The 17476-nt window shown below is 47.4% G+C and overlaps 1 protein-coding gene across 1 annotated transcript in view; it reads left to right on the forward strand.

Moving 5' to 3' along the window:
* zgc:158403 (tetratricopeptide repeat protein 39A) overlaps nt 1-17476 on the forward strand; it is an 84750-nt gene that overhangs the window by 51569 nt on the left and 15705 nt on the right. The window contains exons 7-13 of the mRNA XM_052041869.1: nt 26-125; nt 549-614; nt 4940-5048; nt 7692-7759; nt 11459-11518; nt 14120-14281; nt 16344-16435. Of these exons, the coding sequence (XP_051897829.1) occupies nt 26-125; nt 549-614; nt 4940-5048; nt 7692-7759; nt 11459-11518; nt 14120-14281; nt 16344-16435 (657 nt within the window). The remainder of the gene's footprint in view (nt 1-25; nt 126-548; nt 615-4939; nt 5049-7691; nt 7760-11458; nt 11519-14119; nt 14282-16343; nt 16436-17476) is intronic.

Below are 17476 nucleotides of genomic sequence, written 5' to 3' on the forward strand. Positions count from 1 at the left end.
TCGGTTTTTGCTTTGTTCTTGGCAGAGAGCTCCATAACTTCTTGCAGTCGAATCTCTTCAGCAAAGGACCCAATCACTCTCACTTGGAAGGAGGGGTTTCTCTAGGAATTGGGGCGTTTAACCTGGTAAGATTTAAAACCTTCGTGGGGAAGATTGGAGGGCGGCTCTGTAAGAGCGCTCTTGCTTCTGGCTGGAAGGCTGAAGGTTCGAGGCCAGTGCTGGAGGCAGGGATGCAGAATCTGGGTTTGCAATCCAGGAATGAGGGTACTCCAGGACAAAGGCCTCTGATGCAGGAGGGGCCCAAGAGGAGTGTCGCATGTGCTGGGAGCTGGAGTCTGGGACACAGTTGTGCCGTAACTGATCTCTGAGTTCCTTTGACACCTGTTGCTAAAAACCAGCAGGTCTCTCACCTGAAAGAAAGGGCAGCAACACTTGCTTTTGAATGAACTGTTCCCAAAGTCTGGAATATCAGGGGATATTATGAGCCAGAGTTTGGGAATTTACTGTGTTTTGCAGATCTCTTGACTTGCCTTTTGTTTGGTCCATAGGCACTGTCGATGTTTCCCACACGGATCCTGAAGTTGTTGGAGGTTGTCGGCTTCTCTGGGGACAAGGTGGGGATGACATCATCTGCTTTCACCTTGGAAGGAAAGTGCCGGGGGGGGGGGGGAGCACTTTTTACAAATAAATTCAAGATAAGGCAATTATTTTTTTGAGGACGGCACTGCTGCAGTTAGTAGAGCTGCTACCTTGCATGTCCAATGGCCTCGGGCGCTGTCTGTGTGGAGCTTGCACGTTCTCCCTGTGACTGGGTGGGTTTTCCCCGGGTGCTCCCGTTTCCTCCCACATCCCAAAGACAGGTGGACATGTAGGTTAACTGGCTGCTATCAGTTGCCCCGAGCATGTAAGTGTGTGGTAGAATCTGGTGGGAGATGATGGGAGAGTGGGGACTGTTGGTTATTGGAAAGTGTCTGTGGGAATGGGATAGCCCTTAAAGGTTGCATAGACTCTGTCTGAAATAGCTTCCTTCTCTGCTGTGAGCAAATGGAGAACTTATTTCTAATTTTTGCACAAAGGGAGGCTACTCTGTCCATTGAGTCTGTGCTGGCTAGAGCAACCCAGTCAGTTTCATTCCCCTGTAACCTATTCTCTCTCACAAGCCCGTCAACTACCCCCTGGTTCTCCTGCCAGCTTCCAACGATAATTACACTGGGGTAAGTTACAGCGACCATTTACCTCACCAACCCATGTGACTTGGTTGAGAGGAAGTATTGGCAAGAACTGGGCTCTTTGGCTCCCAGTGGATCTTCTTCAAGGTCATTGGCAGAAGGACCATACGTAAGATAAGAAATGATTTTTGTGCAGAGTGTTAGATCTGGAATGCCCAAGTGATGGAAGCGGACTCAACGGTGACTTTGGAAAAGGCAAAATCTTTGGAAAGGAAGGATTTGTCGGGCTACTGTGAAAGGGTTCTGTGGAGGATTAATTGGATAGCACTTAGATCGTGCAGAAGTGTCAGTTGGCTGCGTCTGTTCTGTATCATTCTGAGAGCTAAGACTACGACGGGTCTGTACTTTGTGATTTGTCTGTACCTAATTAGACAAATTACCAGTGTGAAACTGGTCATGTCACTTTACTTGTCAATTAGCTGGAATCATTATTTGCCTGCCTAATTAATGTAGAATAAATAATTCAAAGATAAATGCATCTGGCACTCTTGAGCACATCTTTTCTGTATAAATTGAGTACATGATGTGTGCTTTGATCTATTATGAAAAGGTTTAAGAGGTTAATTAGTAAAGGGTAATATTCATTGTCCAGTAAATCGGTGACAAGGAACACTGGGCAGAAACCTGGGCTGTTTACCAAAAGCATAAGTGGGAGGGTTGAGGGAATCATTTCAGCTTAAAAAGTTTTAAAGACAGATGCTTTACTAATTGGAAGGAGAATTGTTGATTGGCAGAAATTAGATTTTAAAAAATTAGCAAAGGCTTTAAGTTGGGGAGGGAGGGGGAGGAGCAGAGAGGCTCCAGTGTATATTTGGACTCACAGCTGACGGACATTGTAAGGGTTGAGTAAAAGTTACTCTGTAGATAACCTACCATTGACTGATTGGGAAGTAGAGCGGAGCTCTCCAATGTGAGCCTGATGGGGCCTAACTTTATGCATTGGGTTGAGGTTGGTCCAGTTCTCAATACTTTACCTGGCTTAGTTCTCTGGTTCTTGATTGATATGAGGTGTGACATCCTCAAATAGGTCACAGCATGTTGGAGGATGTTGTATTTATGTAGATGATTGAGTTGTGTGGGGAAAATGTTATGGGCTCAGATGGGTTGGGTTTCAATTTTATACCTGAGCACATCCCCTCTGGCATTGGACAATAATGTTGCCAGTAGCTTTCAGTGGGAAACAACATGCAACTTGAGTGCAATGTTGAAAGAAAAATCACCGGGTAAATATTGGATTGGATGCAGAAGTTGTTAAAATGGAAGGAATTGGAGGCAGAGACCTGCTGGGAATCAGCTGAGGTCCTAGGCCCAAGTCTCCAACTGGTGACCAGGGGGGGTTGCTTTGTATGGACCTGTGGAGTGTGAATGAGCAGGACTCCCCTCTGTCCTGCAGTGAAAGGTCAATCCCAGTCCATGCCTAGCAATTGTCTTCCTCATACCAGGTCTGGACCCCTGCCAATTACCAATTGTCCTTTGAGCTCTCATTTCCTCTCCCTCTGACTATCCGTCACTGCGGGACCAGAAAACTGACTCCTCCACATCTCCCAAACAACCATCTCCCCCTGCCCATTCCCCACTCAAGCAGCAGACTCTGATGTCCCTCCCACCCTCAGCCTGTGCTCTGGAACAATGAAGCCAGCGACTGCTTGCATGCCGACCTTCCCCTACCATCCCTATCCTCTCCACCCTTCAAACCTGCCCTTGAAACTCTACCTCAGGTTTGCAGCAAGGGCAAGGGTTTGCAGTGAGGTAGTTGCAGGAATTCCTGGATGCCTCAAGCTTATATTCAATTTCTGTCAAATGTTGGTACTTACAACATGCTTTTTATTTCCCATTGGTTGGGATCTGGGTGTTACCAGCAAGGCCAGCATTTATTGCCCATCCCTTGAGAAGATGGTGTTGAACCGCTGTGGACCGTGTGGTGAAAGGGCTCGCACACTGTTGGGCAGGGGCTTCAGGATGCAGACCCAGGGACAATGAAGGAAGGGTGATGTACTTTCAGTGTGCAGATTGGGAAGGAGCCTGTGGGAGATGGTGTTCCCATCTTGTCTCTTTTTCTTGTGACAGGAGGTTGTTCAGCACCAGAACAATCCCATTCTTTCCCTTGGTTCCCCATTGACCTGTTAACATTCATGTCCATCAATTCCCCTCTGTTGTCCTGCCACCCACCTACACTGGGGGTAACTTACAGTGGCCCAGTGACCAACCAACATGTCTTTGGGTTTCAGAGCAAGCTGGAGCATTTGGGGGAAGCCCATGGGGTCACAGGGAGAATGGACAACTTCCACACAGACAGGATTGGGGGTCAGGATCGAACTCCGTCCACTAACTTCCATGCACTTGCTGCTCTTGTCCTCTTTGGTCCAAGTCATGGGTTAGGGAGGTACCATTGGAGTAACTGCAGCCATGGTGTGCTGGTGATGGAGGGAATTAATGTTTAGTTGGTGGATGGTGTACCAGTCAGTGGGACTGCTTTGTTCTGGATGGTGCTGGTGGAGATGTCCACATTCGGTCACACTGATGAGGCCGTGGCACTCTGTTCCTGGCCTATTGCATGTCCTCAGTTTTATCAATATGCCATTATTGGCTGTATCCAGATGCTTGGACCCTGTGATTCCCTGTCTAAATCCTTCTGCCCTATAACTCCCTCCTCAGAGCCAAATCTTTAATCAGAATTTTGGCCTAGTATCTTGATATTTCCTGCATAGAGAGATGGCAGATTTTGGGGAAGTTGCTTTGTTAGAAGCATTGATGTATAGAGGGGCCTTGGGGTGCAAGTTCCTAGCTCCCTGAAAATGGTGACACAGGTGAACGGAGGGCATTTAGCAGAGGTATAGAGTACAAGAATTGGGACATCGTGTTGCAGTTGAACAAGCCAGTGGTGAAGCCACCACTGGAATGCTGTGTGCAGTTCTGGTCACTGCACTGCAGAAAGGATGTGGTAGTGGTAGAGAGAGTATAGAAGAGATTCACCAGGATATTGTGTGGAATGAAGGGCTGTGGTTACAGCGAGAGGTTGGATCAACTGGGATTGTTCTCACTGAAACACAGGAGGCCGCGGGGTGACCTTATAGAGCTTAATAAAATTGAGGGCCATAGAAAGGGTAGATATTTGGTCTTTTTCCCAGGGTAGGGGAGTCTAAAGCTAGAGGGCACAGGTTTAAGGTGAGAGGGGAAAGATTTAACAGAGATCTGAGGGATGTTTATCACACGGAGGGCGATGGGGGTATGGAACGAGGTGGTAGATGCAGGTACAATCACAGCATTTTTAAAAAAAACATTTAGACAAGTACATGGACAGTAAAATAATAGAGTGATATGGGCCAAATGCAGGAAAGTGGGATTGGCAGAGGTAGACATCTCGGTTGGCATAGATGAGTTGGAATGAAGGGGACACACGAGAGACTGCAGACGCTGGAAACCTGGAGCAACACACGAAAAGCTGGAGGAACTCAGCGGGTCAGGCAGCATCAATGGAGGGAAATGGACAGTTGATACTTGGGGTCGAGACACTCCTGATGAAGGGTCTCGATCCGATACATTGACTGTCCATTTCCCTCTATAGATGCTGCCTGATCCGCTGAGTTCCTCCAGCTTTTCGTGTGTTGAGTCAGGACGAAGGGGCTTTTTCCGTGCTGTACGACTATGAAGAAACCAATTGATGACTCGAGCATCTCAGCCTGAACTGATGGTGATTAATTTTCCAACAGGAATATGGTCTGTCCCAGTTACACGATGGAGTGATGGTGCCCAATATCCGAGCCATTCTGTGTGTCATGCTGTTGCTGTGTTATTACACCTTCCTCACCTTCGTACTCGGTAAGGGAAAAGGGAAAAGCATGGTGTGCACACTTTGTGGTCAAAATGGTGTCCGTGTCCATGTAGGAAGGGCGATATGTGACATCTATTACAACCTTGGACCCTCTAAGGCAATGGGGTTTACGGCCAGGAAGTGGTCAGTGCGGTAATGTTGGATAGGTAGTAGGTGGTTAATGCAGAACAACATGGCCTTAGCAGCAGGTGGTGATCACACCTGGTCTTTCCATAGCCTCCATCAGAACCTTCTATTTCCTCCCTTTTCCTTGGTTCCCCTGTGCCAGGCAACCAATTCCCTTGTATTCATTTGTGGAACGAGGAGTTTAGAGGTCAGACCAGCGCTTAATGTTCATCCCTGAAAAGGTGGTGATGTGGAACTGAACAATTAACCTACCTGCTCTGAAACCCACCCCTTGTGGATGCCCTAAAGTCTCAGGGACCTCCTGGGCCAGCTTCCTGTGCCTTAGGATCAGGGAAAAACATTGCAAATGTTTTTTCTAAGTAGAACCTGCTTCTTGCTGGCTGTCCCCCAGAGTTATGGGATGGGGTGCAGAGTGCACACACTGTGATGCACAGGACATTGCAATTGTGTGGGCTAGGCTGGATGCATCTTTTCTTCCCTGCTATTGGAGTGACAGAGGGGGAGTGGGGAGGGGATGGGGGAGCTGTGAGTTGGGGGGGGGGGTGAGAGGGAGAATGGGTGCAGAGGGAGGAGAAGAAGAAGGGAAACTGGGATAACTGGGATGTAGGGGAGCAAGTGGGAACTTGGGGGTAGGGAGTAAGGGGTAGAAATAACTGGATCCTATCAATGGTGCATTTAATGGACTCTGACCCTTGATAGACCTTTATTCTAAGAGAGAGACTTCTCTAGGAACCTCGACTCTTCAGTCGTTTCAGAAAATGATGATGGTTATATGAACTGTGTAAATTTAGTATAATTTGGAAATAATCTAATATTTCAAAAGAACCACCACCAGGAATGGTCAAAGACCAATTTGCCCTCCAGCTGGGATGTGATGGCGTAGCGGTTAAGTTGTTAGACTGGGATCCAGAGTCTGCAACATTAATCCAGAGAGTTTGAATCCAACCTCTGCAGCTGGGGAAATTACAGTCAAATATTTAATTCTAGAATTAAAACTGTTCTCAGTAATAGTGATGATGAAATTTCTGAATTGTCATTAAAAGCTCACCAATATCCTTCAGGGGACGAAATCTGGTATCTGCACTACTCTGGCCTGATGTGACTCCAGACCCACCAACGTGGTCGTCTCTTAACTCCCTCCTCGGTTCGGGGACAATTAGGGATGGTCAATAAATGCTGACATAAGCAGTGACTTCTACATCACATTAAAAAAATTAATATTTTAATTCCATCTCGGATCCTCTCATTTATTCCTCAATCCCTGTTCTTAGAACATCGGAAAGTTTATTCAATAAACCCGATTCCACAGGGAAGACAGGCTCTTGATGCCAGATCCTTATTTGACCTTCAACCCTTGTTCAGTTCATGGATTGTATGGCAGAATTTAACCCTCTACCTGCCACGTGCTCATCTCTACAGCAGAATGCATTGGTTCTTCCCACTTTATGACTTGATTCCATTGTTATCTGTGAGTGATTCCAGCCCCAACACCATTATTTTTCCTAATTTTCAATTTTGCTCCCTGGTACTCGAATCTTTTGTGCCGGCTCTGTTGATTGTGAAAACTTGACCAGAATGATTTTATTAATTGAAGAATTCGTTCTTGGGGTGAGGAAGTTGCTGGCAAGACTGGTAGAGTTACATTCCCCACTGATCAGAAGGTAGCAGTGAGCAGCATTGAACTGGTGAAGATGCTCCCACAGGGCTGTTAGGGAGAGAGTTCCAGGAATTAGACCTGGTGCTGATAAAAGAATATCGATGCATTTCCAAGTTAGCAACAACAGTCTGCTGGAGGAACACAACAGGTTGAGCTGTGTGTGTGGTGGGGGTGGGGGGGGAGAGGAATTGTCAACATGTTGGGTCGAAACCCTGAATCTGGTCCAAGCCGGGATCGTGTGTGAATTGTTGGGGGACCTGGAAGTGACCTTTCAGTGTGCCTGCTACCCTTTTCCATCCCACCGGTGGAGGTCAGGGCTTTGGCAAGTGCTGCGTTGATTGTTTAGTGAGTTTTCCCCACTTGGCAGCTGGCACATCCAGTAGAGCTGCTGCCTCACTAGGCCAGAGACCCGGGTTTAGTCCCTTCCTCTGGTGCTGTCTGTGTGGAGTTTGCACGTTCTCCCTGTGATCCTGTGGGTTTCCCCCGGGTGCTCCGGTTTCCTCCCACATCCAGAGGTGTGTGGGCTGGTGGGGTAGTTGGGTGTTGCAAATTGCACTTGGTGTAAATGTGAGTGGTTGGATTTGGGGGGAATTGGTGGGAATGTAGGCAGAATAATAATAAAAAAGGGTGGTTGATGGTTGGCATGGAATTGGGCTGAAGGGCCTGTTTCCATGCTCCATCTCTCCATGACGCTATAGCTGCCCTTTTCCATGGAATTTTTCCTTCCCGTGAAATTAGTGTGAGGTAGTGAGATGCACTTGGATGTTCCTCTCCAGGACAACAGGTCCACTGAACAGCCAGACTCTGAAATCCTGCTTCAACTCCTTTTGTTTCCTCTCGGCTACAGGAACGGGAGAGGAGGATGTCACAGACGCTGTGCATCTGCTTCAGCCCTACCTCGCACAATACCCTAAGGTAGGGGCCTTGCCTTCTGCTTTGTAATAGGTTCACTGTTGCTGTCTGGGACCTGACCTGTCACTTTTGGGTTACTGCCCGATTGTTTCCTGAAGGAGACCAGACTTGATAAGCCCTTGTAAATTTAGGGAGCAGCAAACTATCCTGGGCAGCAGGTCAGAATCCTTACATTGCCTGTCTCCATCCTGGACTTCTGTCTCATGTCTGTGATGATATGAATCACATGGGTGTTGAGATGAGATTTTTCTTTTGATTAATACAAATGAGTAAATTTGGGAATCAAAATTAAAATAAAAATAACCGTAGATGCTGGAAATCTGAAATAAAAAAATGCCGGGAACACTCAGCAGGTCAGGCAGTGTCTGTGGAGAGAGAAACTGTTAATGTTTCTGCTCAGAACTTTTGTTAGAATGAGGAATCTTTCGAAGGATTACAACTGAGGGCCTTCATCTTGAAATGTTAACTCTGTTTCTCTCTCCACAGACGCTGCCTGACCTGCTGAGTGTTTCCAGCATTTTCTGTTTCAGATAAATTTGGGAGGTTTGCACCTCAGATTCTGTGATTTGAATGAACTGCATCCTTTCTGGTAGTCTGCTACAGAGCTCTAGCGACCCGGCTTAATCCTGAGCTTTGGTGCTGTTTGTGTGGGGTTTGCATGTTCTTTCCTGTTTCTTCTGGCTGCTCTGGTTTCCTCCCACAGACCAAAGACTTGCTGATAAGTCAATTGGCCACTGTAAATTGCCAGTAACATGTAGGTGAGTGGTAGAATCTGGGGGGAGTTGATTGGAATGTGGGGAGAATGAAATGGGATTGGTGTAAATGTGTGCGTGATGGTCAGTATGAACAGTGGGCTGAAGGGCCAGTTCCCATGCTGCAGAGCTTGGACTCTAAATTGGAGGGTTGGGAGAACAGAGGTCCTTAAAATTCAGGAGTTTTAGAATTGATGCAGGGAGAATTGTTTCACTTGTGCAATAATAGCCATCAATTACCCAAAGAGCTGGGACAATGTGGGTCTTGCTCCCACTGGAAGATGAATTAGATTCATCCAAACAAAATTTTTGTTAAGTACAAGGGGAACATAGAACACTACAGCACAGTACAGGCCCTTTGGCCCACAATGTTGTGCTGACATTTTATCCTGCTCTAAGATCTATCTAACCCTTCCCTCCCACATAACCCTCCATTTTTCTATCATTCATGTGTCTATCTAAGAGTCTCTTAAGTGTCCCTAATGTATCTGCCCCCACCACCTCTGCCGGCAGTGTGTTCCACGCACCCACCACTCTCTGTGTAAAAAAAAACAACTTACCCGACATCCCCCTTATATCTTCTTCCAATCACCTTAAAATTATGTCCCCTCGTGTTAGCCATTGTCACACTGGGAAAAAGTCTCTGACTGTCCACTCGATCTATGCCTCTTATCATCTTGTACACCTCTATCAAGTCCCTTCTCATCCTCCTCCTCTCCACAGAGAAAAGCCCCAGCTCACTAAACCTATCCTCGTAAGACATACTCTCCAATCCAGGCAACATCCTGGTAAATCTCCTCTGTACCCTCTCTAAAGCTTCCACATCCATTCTATAATGAGGCGACCAGAACTGAACACAATACTCCAAGTGTTGTCTGACCAGAGTTCTATAGAGCTGCAACATCACCTCGCGGCTCTTGAACTCAATACCCCGACTAATGAAGGCCAACACTCCATATGCCTTCTTAACAACCCTATCGACCTGCGTGGCAATCTTGAGGGATCTATGGATGGGGACCCCAAGATCCCTCTGTTCCTCTACACTGCTGAGAGTCCTGCCACTAACCTTGTATTCTGCCTTCGAATTCGATCTCCCGAAGTGTATCACTTCACACTTATCCAGGTTGAACTCCATCTGCCACTTCTCAGCCCAGCTCTGCATTCTGTCAATATCCTAATATTAATATAGGGATAAAGGGTCACACTAAGATACAGAAAATGATTCAAGTAGACCACAGGTGCCAGGGTGGACAAGTTGGGCAGAATGGTCTGTTCCCATGCTGTGTGTTCACTTTTGTTCTGCAAGTTGAAGTATGACTTTTGCCATGTTCCACGGACTTCCCACCCATGCTTTACAGAAGGATCTGAAGTCTTGCTACCCTTCCTCCTGTTCCTCCGGGCTCCCAGCTGGGACTCCAACACCGACCGTGCATGGAAATGTTGGGACTTTTCATCAGTGCATCTGCACGTGCACATTTACCCTGAGAGCTGTTAGTGTCATCCACCCTGTGCTGCTGCCCCTCACCATTAGCCCCTCACCATTAACCCCACACATGGTTGGACTGTTACACAACGCTGCAGCCTTTGTAGAGGGAGCAGTAACTAATCCCAGGCAATGGTTCCAGTTTGAGTTGAGCCTGGTGTTCCATGTAATGCCAGCCCTGTTAATTGCTTGCTCTTATCTGTGAGCCGTTTCATACAGAAGATGGAACAGTTGCCACTTCTTGGTCTATGCAGCAAAAACCGGGATCCTGAAGTATCCTCGTTGGTTTGAATCAGTTGAAAGGCCCGCTTCAAAGGACATTGATGCTGCTGCCCTCAAATCCAACTCCCTTGTACTTTCCCCAGTCATTTTGCTGGGGTGGGGGAAGAAGGTAGAACCTGTGGTGACCAGTCTAATATCCTGCACATGGGTCCTCGTAATCCAGGGAGGGACAAGATGTTCACCCTTGGCTACCTTCGGCCCCTCTATCACACCTGTTCTCTGCAGTATTGCTTCACCAACAGTCTATGTTCGAGTCTGCGCAACCCCCACTGCCCCCCGCCCTCTCTACCAACACTCCCTCACCAGCACACAGTCCACTTGGGAACCTTTCCCATCTGCAGACCAAGAGGGCAGAAAGGGAAGTGGGAACTGGAAGAGGGGTAAAAGGGAAATGGGTGTAGGGGAGGGAGGGAGGATGGGGCAAGAAAAAGGGAACCAGAGTAAGGGGGGGGGGAAATGGTAAGAGGATTTGACCAACTAGCTGCTAACTAATGGTGGTAACAGTCGGATTCCCATCATAACCAGCTGTGACCTCCTGGCTCACAGATCTGTCTGCAATGTTCTGTTCCCTTGCACAGACTCTGTTTCCACCTGTGGGCTGGGAACAATGGGAACCTTTATTAACTCTGGATGGAATCACTCTCTCCAGGAAGGGGGTGTAGAGGACTGTAAACACAGGGATTGGCCATCAGGGACATATGACTAGGAAGTGGGCTAAAATGAGGAGAAACCGTTTCTGCTGGTGACCTGTAGGGCCAGATTTAAGATGATCAGCAATGTTTCATAAACTAGAAAGAGGCTATTCAGCCCATCAAGTTAAAGGTAGCTCACGGGACCACTCCCCATTTACTTCCCTGTAACCTATTCTCCCCCTCTCTCATCAACTCCCCCCTGATTCTTTGAACATCCACCTACACTCAGGGTAGCTTACAGCAGCCATTTCACCTTCCACTAGAGGGCTTTGGGATGCGAGAGGAATCCCACGAAGTCACAAGGGCAACGTGCAAACTCCACACAGACAGGGATCGGGATCAGGATCAAAGCCTGGGTGGTTGAACCCCAGTTTCCCCTTTTCCTGTCCTTTCATCCCTCTTCCTCTCCACCCATTTCCATCTGCTACTCTCTGCCACCCCACGACTCGATAATTCATAATGAGATCACGATGTGCTGTTTCTTTTCCTGCAGAGTGCAATATTCCTGTTCTTTTCGGGAAGAATCGAAGAAATCCAGGGGAATCTCGATAAGGTCAGAATCTTCTCTGTGAGTTTGTGTTGTTGGGGGTGGGGCAACCTCTCCGTCCACAAGGCTTACTGGGGTGGGAGAGGGGTGGTAACTCTTTGGAGAGGAGGAGGATGAGAGGAGACATGATAGAGGTGTATAAAATATTAAGAGGAATAGATAGAGTGGACAGCCAGCGCCTCTTTCCCAGGGCACCAATGCTCAATACAAGAGGGCATGGCTTTAAAGTAATGGGTGGGAAGTTCAAGGGAGATATCAGAAGAAGGTTTTTTACCCAGAGTGTGGTTGGGGCATGGAATGCGCTGCCTGGGGTAGTGGTGGAGGCAGGTACATTGGTCAAATTCAAGAGGTTGTTAGATAAGCATATGGAGGAATTTAGAATAGGGGGATACGTGGGAGGAAGGGGTTAGATAGTCTTAGTGAGGTTTAAAGATCGGCGCAACATTGTGGGCCGAAGGGCCTGCATTGTGCTGTACTGTTCTGTGATTCTATGTAACGTTGCCCATTCGTCGGTTGGGAAAGGTTGGCCATGTCGGATCCTTTCACCACTGGGTCCCTAGCAGATAGTTTCTTCAGCAGAGGAAGGATGAATGTTCACGGACAGTTCCAGTTATCTCGTTGACTTCTCTCAGTAGCTACTCAGTTGGACTGAAGCGGTTTCTACAGGGGTCATTGAGCTACAATGTGGATTTATGTAGTGCCTTTACTGTAGAGAAGGTGTTTCAGGGAAAGAATAATAACAAAGTTACGTCCTGAGCAGCTGAAGGCGTGACTGACAATGACAGGCCCAGCTTGGAGGAGTGTAGAGATCGCAGGAGGAACAGAGATGACTACAGGGATGGAGTGTTGGGATCATAAAGGGATTTAAAAATGAAGGTGTGCAATTTTAGAATGGAAATGTTGCTTTATCAGGATCTGGGAGTGGGTCAACAATGTGTGACAGGGTCTTGGGGTGAGTTAGGACACGGAGGTGTGGATAGCTTCTGCTTGGGGAGGGTAGTCTGAAAGAGGAGCTGGGGTATGTAGGAAGTGTCAATTCTAGAGGTAACAGAGACACGAGCCTCGGAAGGAGTTGCAGAACTCTCACTGAGCTGTAAGAATTTTCCTTTGGTAGAAATTCTGCTTTCAGACTGACTGATGTGCTGTCCAGCTACAGGTGAAATCATAAGATTTGTAGAAATTCTCATTGGATCAGAAATCCACAAAAGAAGGCTATTTGATCAATCATAATCCATTCCTTTGCTAATCTTAGCCTCTCATCTTGTGTCCAACGGTTCAAAGCTTTTGCTTTCAATAGCCTGCTTGACAGACAATTCCAAGAAAATTACTGCAGATTAACCTGCTGTACGATATTAGTGGTAAACATAGACCTGTACGGCTGTGTTAGTGAAAGTATTAACCAAGTGATAGGCAGATTTTAACCCATTGATTGCATTTCATCAATCTGCCTTAATGTGGCTTCCATTGGCTAACTCTCCAGCTAAGTGGGGCATTAGAGAGCAGGTTGCTGATTGTTGCAGACACCCCTACTTCTGACCTGGGGAAACGTGGTGCAGATTAACTGGTATGTGTTTAAAAATACCAGTGAATATCCAGTAGTTTGGTGGGAAGCACTTTTGTCTTTGATTGAAATCCCATTGTAAAGACTCTTGTCCATAAAACCAAGGTAACTCTCCAGTGCAGTATGAGGAAGTGCTACACTGTCCGAGGTATCCTCTTCTGGAAAGGAGTTAAACCAACGTCCAGTCTGATCTGTGCAGTGGATGCAAGAGGTACTGTCTAGACGAAGGGTCTTGACCTGAACCGTCAACTGTCCATTTCCCTTCACAGATGCTGCCTGACCTGCTGAGGTCCAGATTCCAGCATCTGCAGTTTCTTGACTCTGAGAGATACTGCTGAAGGGGTTTGAGGAAACACAAGGGTTGCTCCTGGTATCCAGGCCAATATTTATCCCACAACCAACATGTCTAAGGCTGGCTATCAGTCATCACTACGTGACCATCTACAGGAGATCGTGACTGCACAGTGGCTGTTGTGTTCTTGCATTTTCTTGTTTATAAAGTTATGAGAGGCACAGATAGAGTAGACAGCCGGTATCTGTTTCCCAGGGTCGAGATGTCTAATACTGGAGGGCAGGCATTTAAGGTGAGAGGGGGTAAGTTCAAAGGAGATGTGCAGGGCAGGTTTTTTATTTACACAGAGCGGTGGGTGCCTGGAATGTGCTACCAGAGGTGGAGACAGATACGATTGAGGTGTTTAAGAGACACATGAATGTGCAGAGAATGATGCGATATGGACATTGAGTAGGCAGAAGGCACTAGTTTAATTGGGTGTTTAATTATTAGTTTAATTAGTTTGGCACAACGTCGTGAGCCAAAGGGCCTGTTCCTGTGCTGTACTGTTCTATGTTCTAATTCATCATCGTCTGAATGTCAGAAGTATTTCATTGGCTGTAGACTGCTTTGTAATGGGGGTGGGTGGTGTTTGTGTGTGAAAGGAATGTGACTGGCACTACGTAAAGGCAAGTGTTGAAATAATGGGTGATTTTGGTCCCATTGGGGGCCAGAGGGGATCTGTGGTAAGGTGAGCTCTGTTGTGTCCACACAGGCAATCCAGAGGTTTGAGGAGGGCTGCGCGGCGCAGCAAGTGTGGAAGCAGTTCCACCACATGTGCTACTGGGAGCTGATGTGGTGCTTCACCTACAAGCGGCTGTGGAAGATGGCTTACTTCTACGCGGACCTCCTCAGCAAAGAGAGCCGCTGGTCTAAGGTGAGGGCCACACTTGGGACTTGGAGAAGGGTTGTCCTTGGGAATTGTAGACAATTTGCATCACAGGAGGAGGCCATTCAGCCCGTGTTTTTGCTGGTCGATAAAGAGGTGAAGTGTAATCCCAGCTGCCGGCACAAGGTGGGAGGTCAGGGGTCAGAGTATACCTCCAGGCACTTTAAATGTGGAGGTGGTTTCTGCCTCTCCCACTCTTTCTGTGGATGAATTCCTGACCCCACCCTCTGGGTGAAGAATATCTTTCTTCATCTCCCCTGTAATCCCTGTCCCCATACTTTGAATCTATGCCCCCTGGGTTTTGAACCCTTTGCCAAAGGAAATGCATCCTTCCTACTCACTCTGACTAGGCCCCTCATTGTTTTATATCCCTCACTTAATCCTCTCCTCAGCTCTGTCTAACTGAAATGACCCCAGCCTATCTAAACTTTCCTCCAGTTGCTATTTTCCAGTTAGGGTTGTAGTGTTGTACAACTTAGAAGCAGGTCCTTCGGCCCACCGTGTCTATGCTGACCACCATGCCTACCTATACTAACCCCACTTGCCTGCATTAATTCCATCTCCCTCCGTGCCCTGCTCATTAAAGTACCTGCCCAGATGCCTCTTAAATGTTGTTACTGTTCCTGCCTCCACGACCACCTCTGGCAGCTCGTTCCAGACACCAACTACTCTGTGTGTGAAACATTTACTCCTCAGATCCCCTTTCACCTTAAGCCTATGCCCTCTAGTTCTAGATGCCCCCTACTGTGGGGAAAAGGTTCTGGCCTTCTACCCTATCTATGCCTCTCATAATTTTATTCTATCATGTCACTTCTCGGCCTCCTCTACTCCAGGGAAGACGTATCCAATCTCTCCTGATAACTCCAGCCCTACAATCTGAGCATCATCCTTGTGAATCCTTTCTGCACACTCTCTAGCTTAGTCATATCCTCCCTGTAGTGTGGTGACTGGAATGGCACACAATACTCCAAGTGTGGCCAAATCAACATTTGTACAACTGTAATGTGACGACCTAACGCAGTGCCTTGGCTGATGAAGTCAAAAATGCCATACACCATCTTCACCACCCTGTCTATTTGTGTTCCCATTTTCAGGGAACTATGCACTTGTATCCCAAGGTCTCTCTGCTCGACAACCCTCCCCAGGTCCCTCCCATTCAATGTGCAAGTCCTGCCTTTTGTTTAACATCCCAAAGTGCATCACTTTGCACTTGTCTGAGTTAAATTCCACTGGCCATTCCTTGGCCCACTTCCCCAATTGACCTAGATCCTGTTGTAACCTTAGACAACCTTCACTGTCCACCACACCACCAATTTTGGTGTCATCTGCAAACTTACTAATCACGCCACATACATTCTCATCCAAGTCAATAATATAGATGGCAAACAATAGAGGACCCAGCACCAATCCCTGTGGCATGCCACTGGTCACAGGTCTCCAATCTGAAAATCAACCCTGTCTCATCTTTTTCCATAACCATCTTGAGTTATGGTCACTGGTCCCAAAATGCTCTCCCGCTGACACATCAGCCACTTGCTCTGCCTCCGTTCTAAGGAGGAGGTCAAGCGGAACCCCTTCTCTAGTAAGGACATCTACATATTGCTTCAGAAAGTTTTCCTGGACACACATAAATTCTGCCCCATCTAATCCCTTAGCACCAAGTCAGTTCTGCCAGTGTTCCTGTAAATAATGAACACCCTACACTATATACGGTTGTTATATTCAGACCCTGAATAAAATAGAACACCTGTAAAACAATTACTTTTCAGCTTTAGTATGGTAGCAGAACCCTGGACAATGATCTGGAAAGGCGAGTTTGAATCCTGCCACTCAGCTGGCAAGGTTAAATTGAAGTAATTGGGTAAAATCTGGTAACATTGACACTGAGACCCCAAGTGGTTCACTGCTCCCTTCCTTGTTTAACTGGCCTGGTTCAGAGGACAGTTAGGGGTAGCAATAAGTAATGGCCTTGCTGGTGAAGGAAGAACTGAACACATCTACAATAGATTGCAGTCAACCAGTTAAGCTGGTTTGTCCTATTGTCCCTCAGGCGATGTATGTCTACATGAAAGCAGCGTATCTGAGTATGTTACCTGAACATGAAGCAAAACCCTTTGGAGATGATGAAGTAGAGTTGTTCAGGTAAGTTGCATTCCTTACCAGAACATCTCCTGTTAACACACGCACAGAATGCACGGACTCCTCATCCTTTCCCTGTGTACCTGACCTACCATCGTTGCCTCCTGGGCAGCTCGCTGATCGAACTTTGCAAGTTTTAAACCTTATTGGAAAATTAAGTTATTCTTGGTGGTGGCGGGTTCTGATGTAACATTGCTCCAATTGGCAGGGTTTGCTCCTCAACTGTTTATATTCTTCGATGAATTTCACCTGAACTTGTGGCACCTGCTCTCCAAAAGCCCAAGTGCACAAGATAAATGAATTTCCTTCAGAAGTTAACTACTCATACTCTGTTCCAAACTGGAGGGATTGCCTTGCCCAGAGGCCATTCTGTTGAGTACAGTCATGCCCTGAATCAGCGCAGGAATGAAATGGCAGTGGAAAGTGGAGCTGAGTCAGTCACACGGGCCCTTTGGCCCATTGAGTCTGTGCCAACCATCAACCACCCACTTGCATTTTCCCTCTGGTTGATTGGCTGCTGTAACAGTTTCCCCTGGTGTGTGGCTGGGTGTTAGAATCTGGGGGGAGTTGATGACAATGTGGGGGGGGGGGGGGGAAGGGGAAAAGAAAGAAGGGATCCATGTAGGGTTGTTGATGGTCAGCACGGACTCAGTGGGCCGAAGGGCCCATTTCCCCACTGTATTTCTCTATGACATTCCCTGCACTCCACGCCTCGCCCCCACACTAGGGGCAATTTACAGTGGCCGATTAACCCCCCAACCCTGCACGTCCTTTGGACATGGGAGGAAACCCACGGGGTCACCAGGAGAACATGCAAACTCCACACAGACAGCAGTGGACATCTGGATTAAACCTGGGTCCCTGGAGCTGTGAGGCAGCGCTTCTCCTAGCTGTGGCTGAGGTCAAAGATCGGCTGCGGGAATGGTGGATGGGGTTCCTGGTCAGTGGTCCCTTCACCATTTCTTTTCATAGAACATAGAACAGTACAGGCCCTTCGGCCCACCATGTTGTGCTGACCTATATAAACCTACTCCATGATCAGTC

Source organism: Pristis pectinata, chromosome 31 (genome assembly GCF_009764475.1).
Source record: "Pristis pectinata isolate sPriPec2 chromosome 31, sPriPec2.1.pri, whole genome shotgun sequence".
Classification (NCBI taxonomy): domain Eukaryota; kingdom Metazoa; phylum Chordata; class Chondrichthyes; order Rhinopristiformes; family Pristidae; genus Pristis; species Pristis pectinata.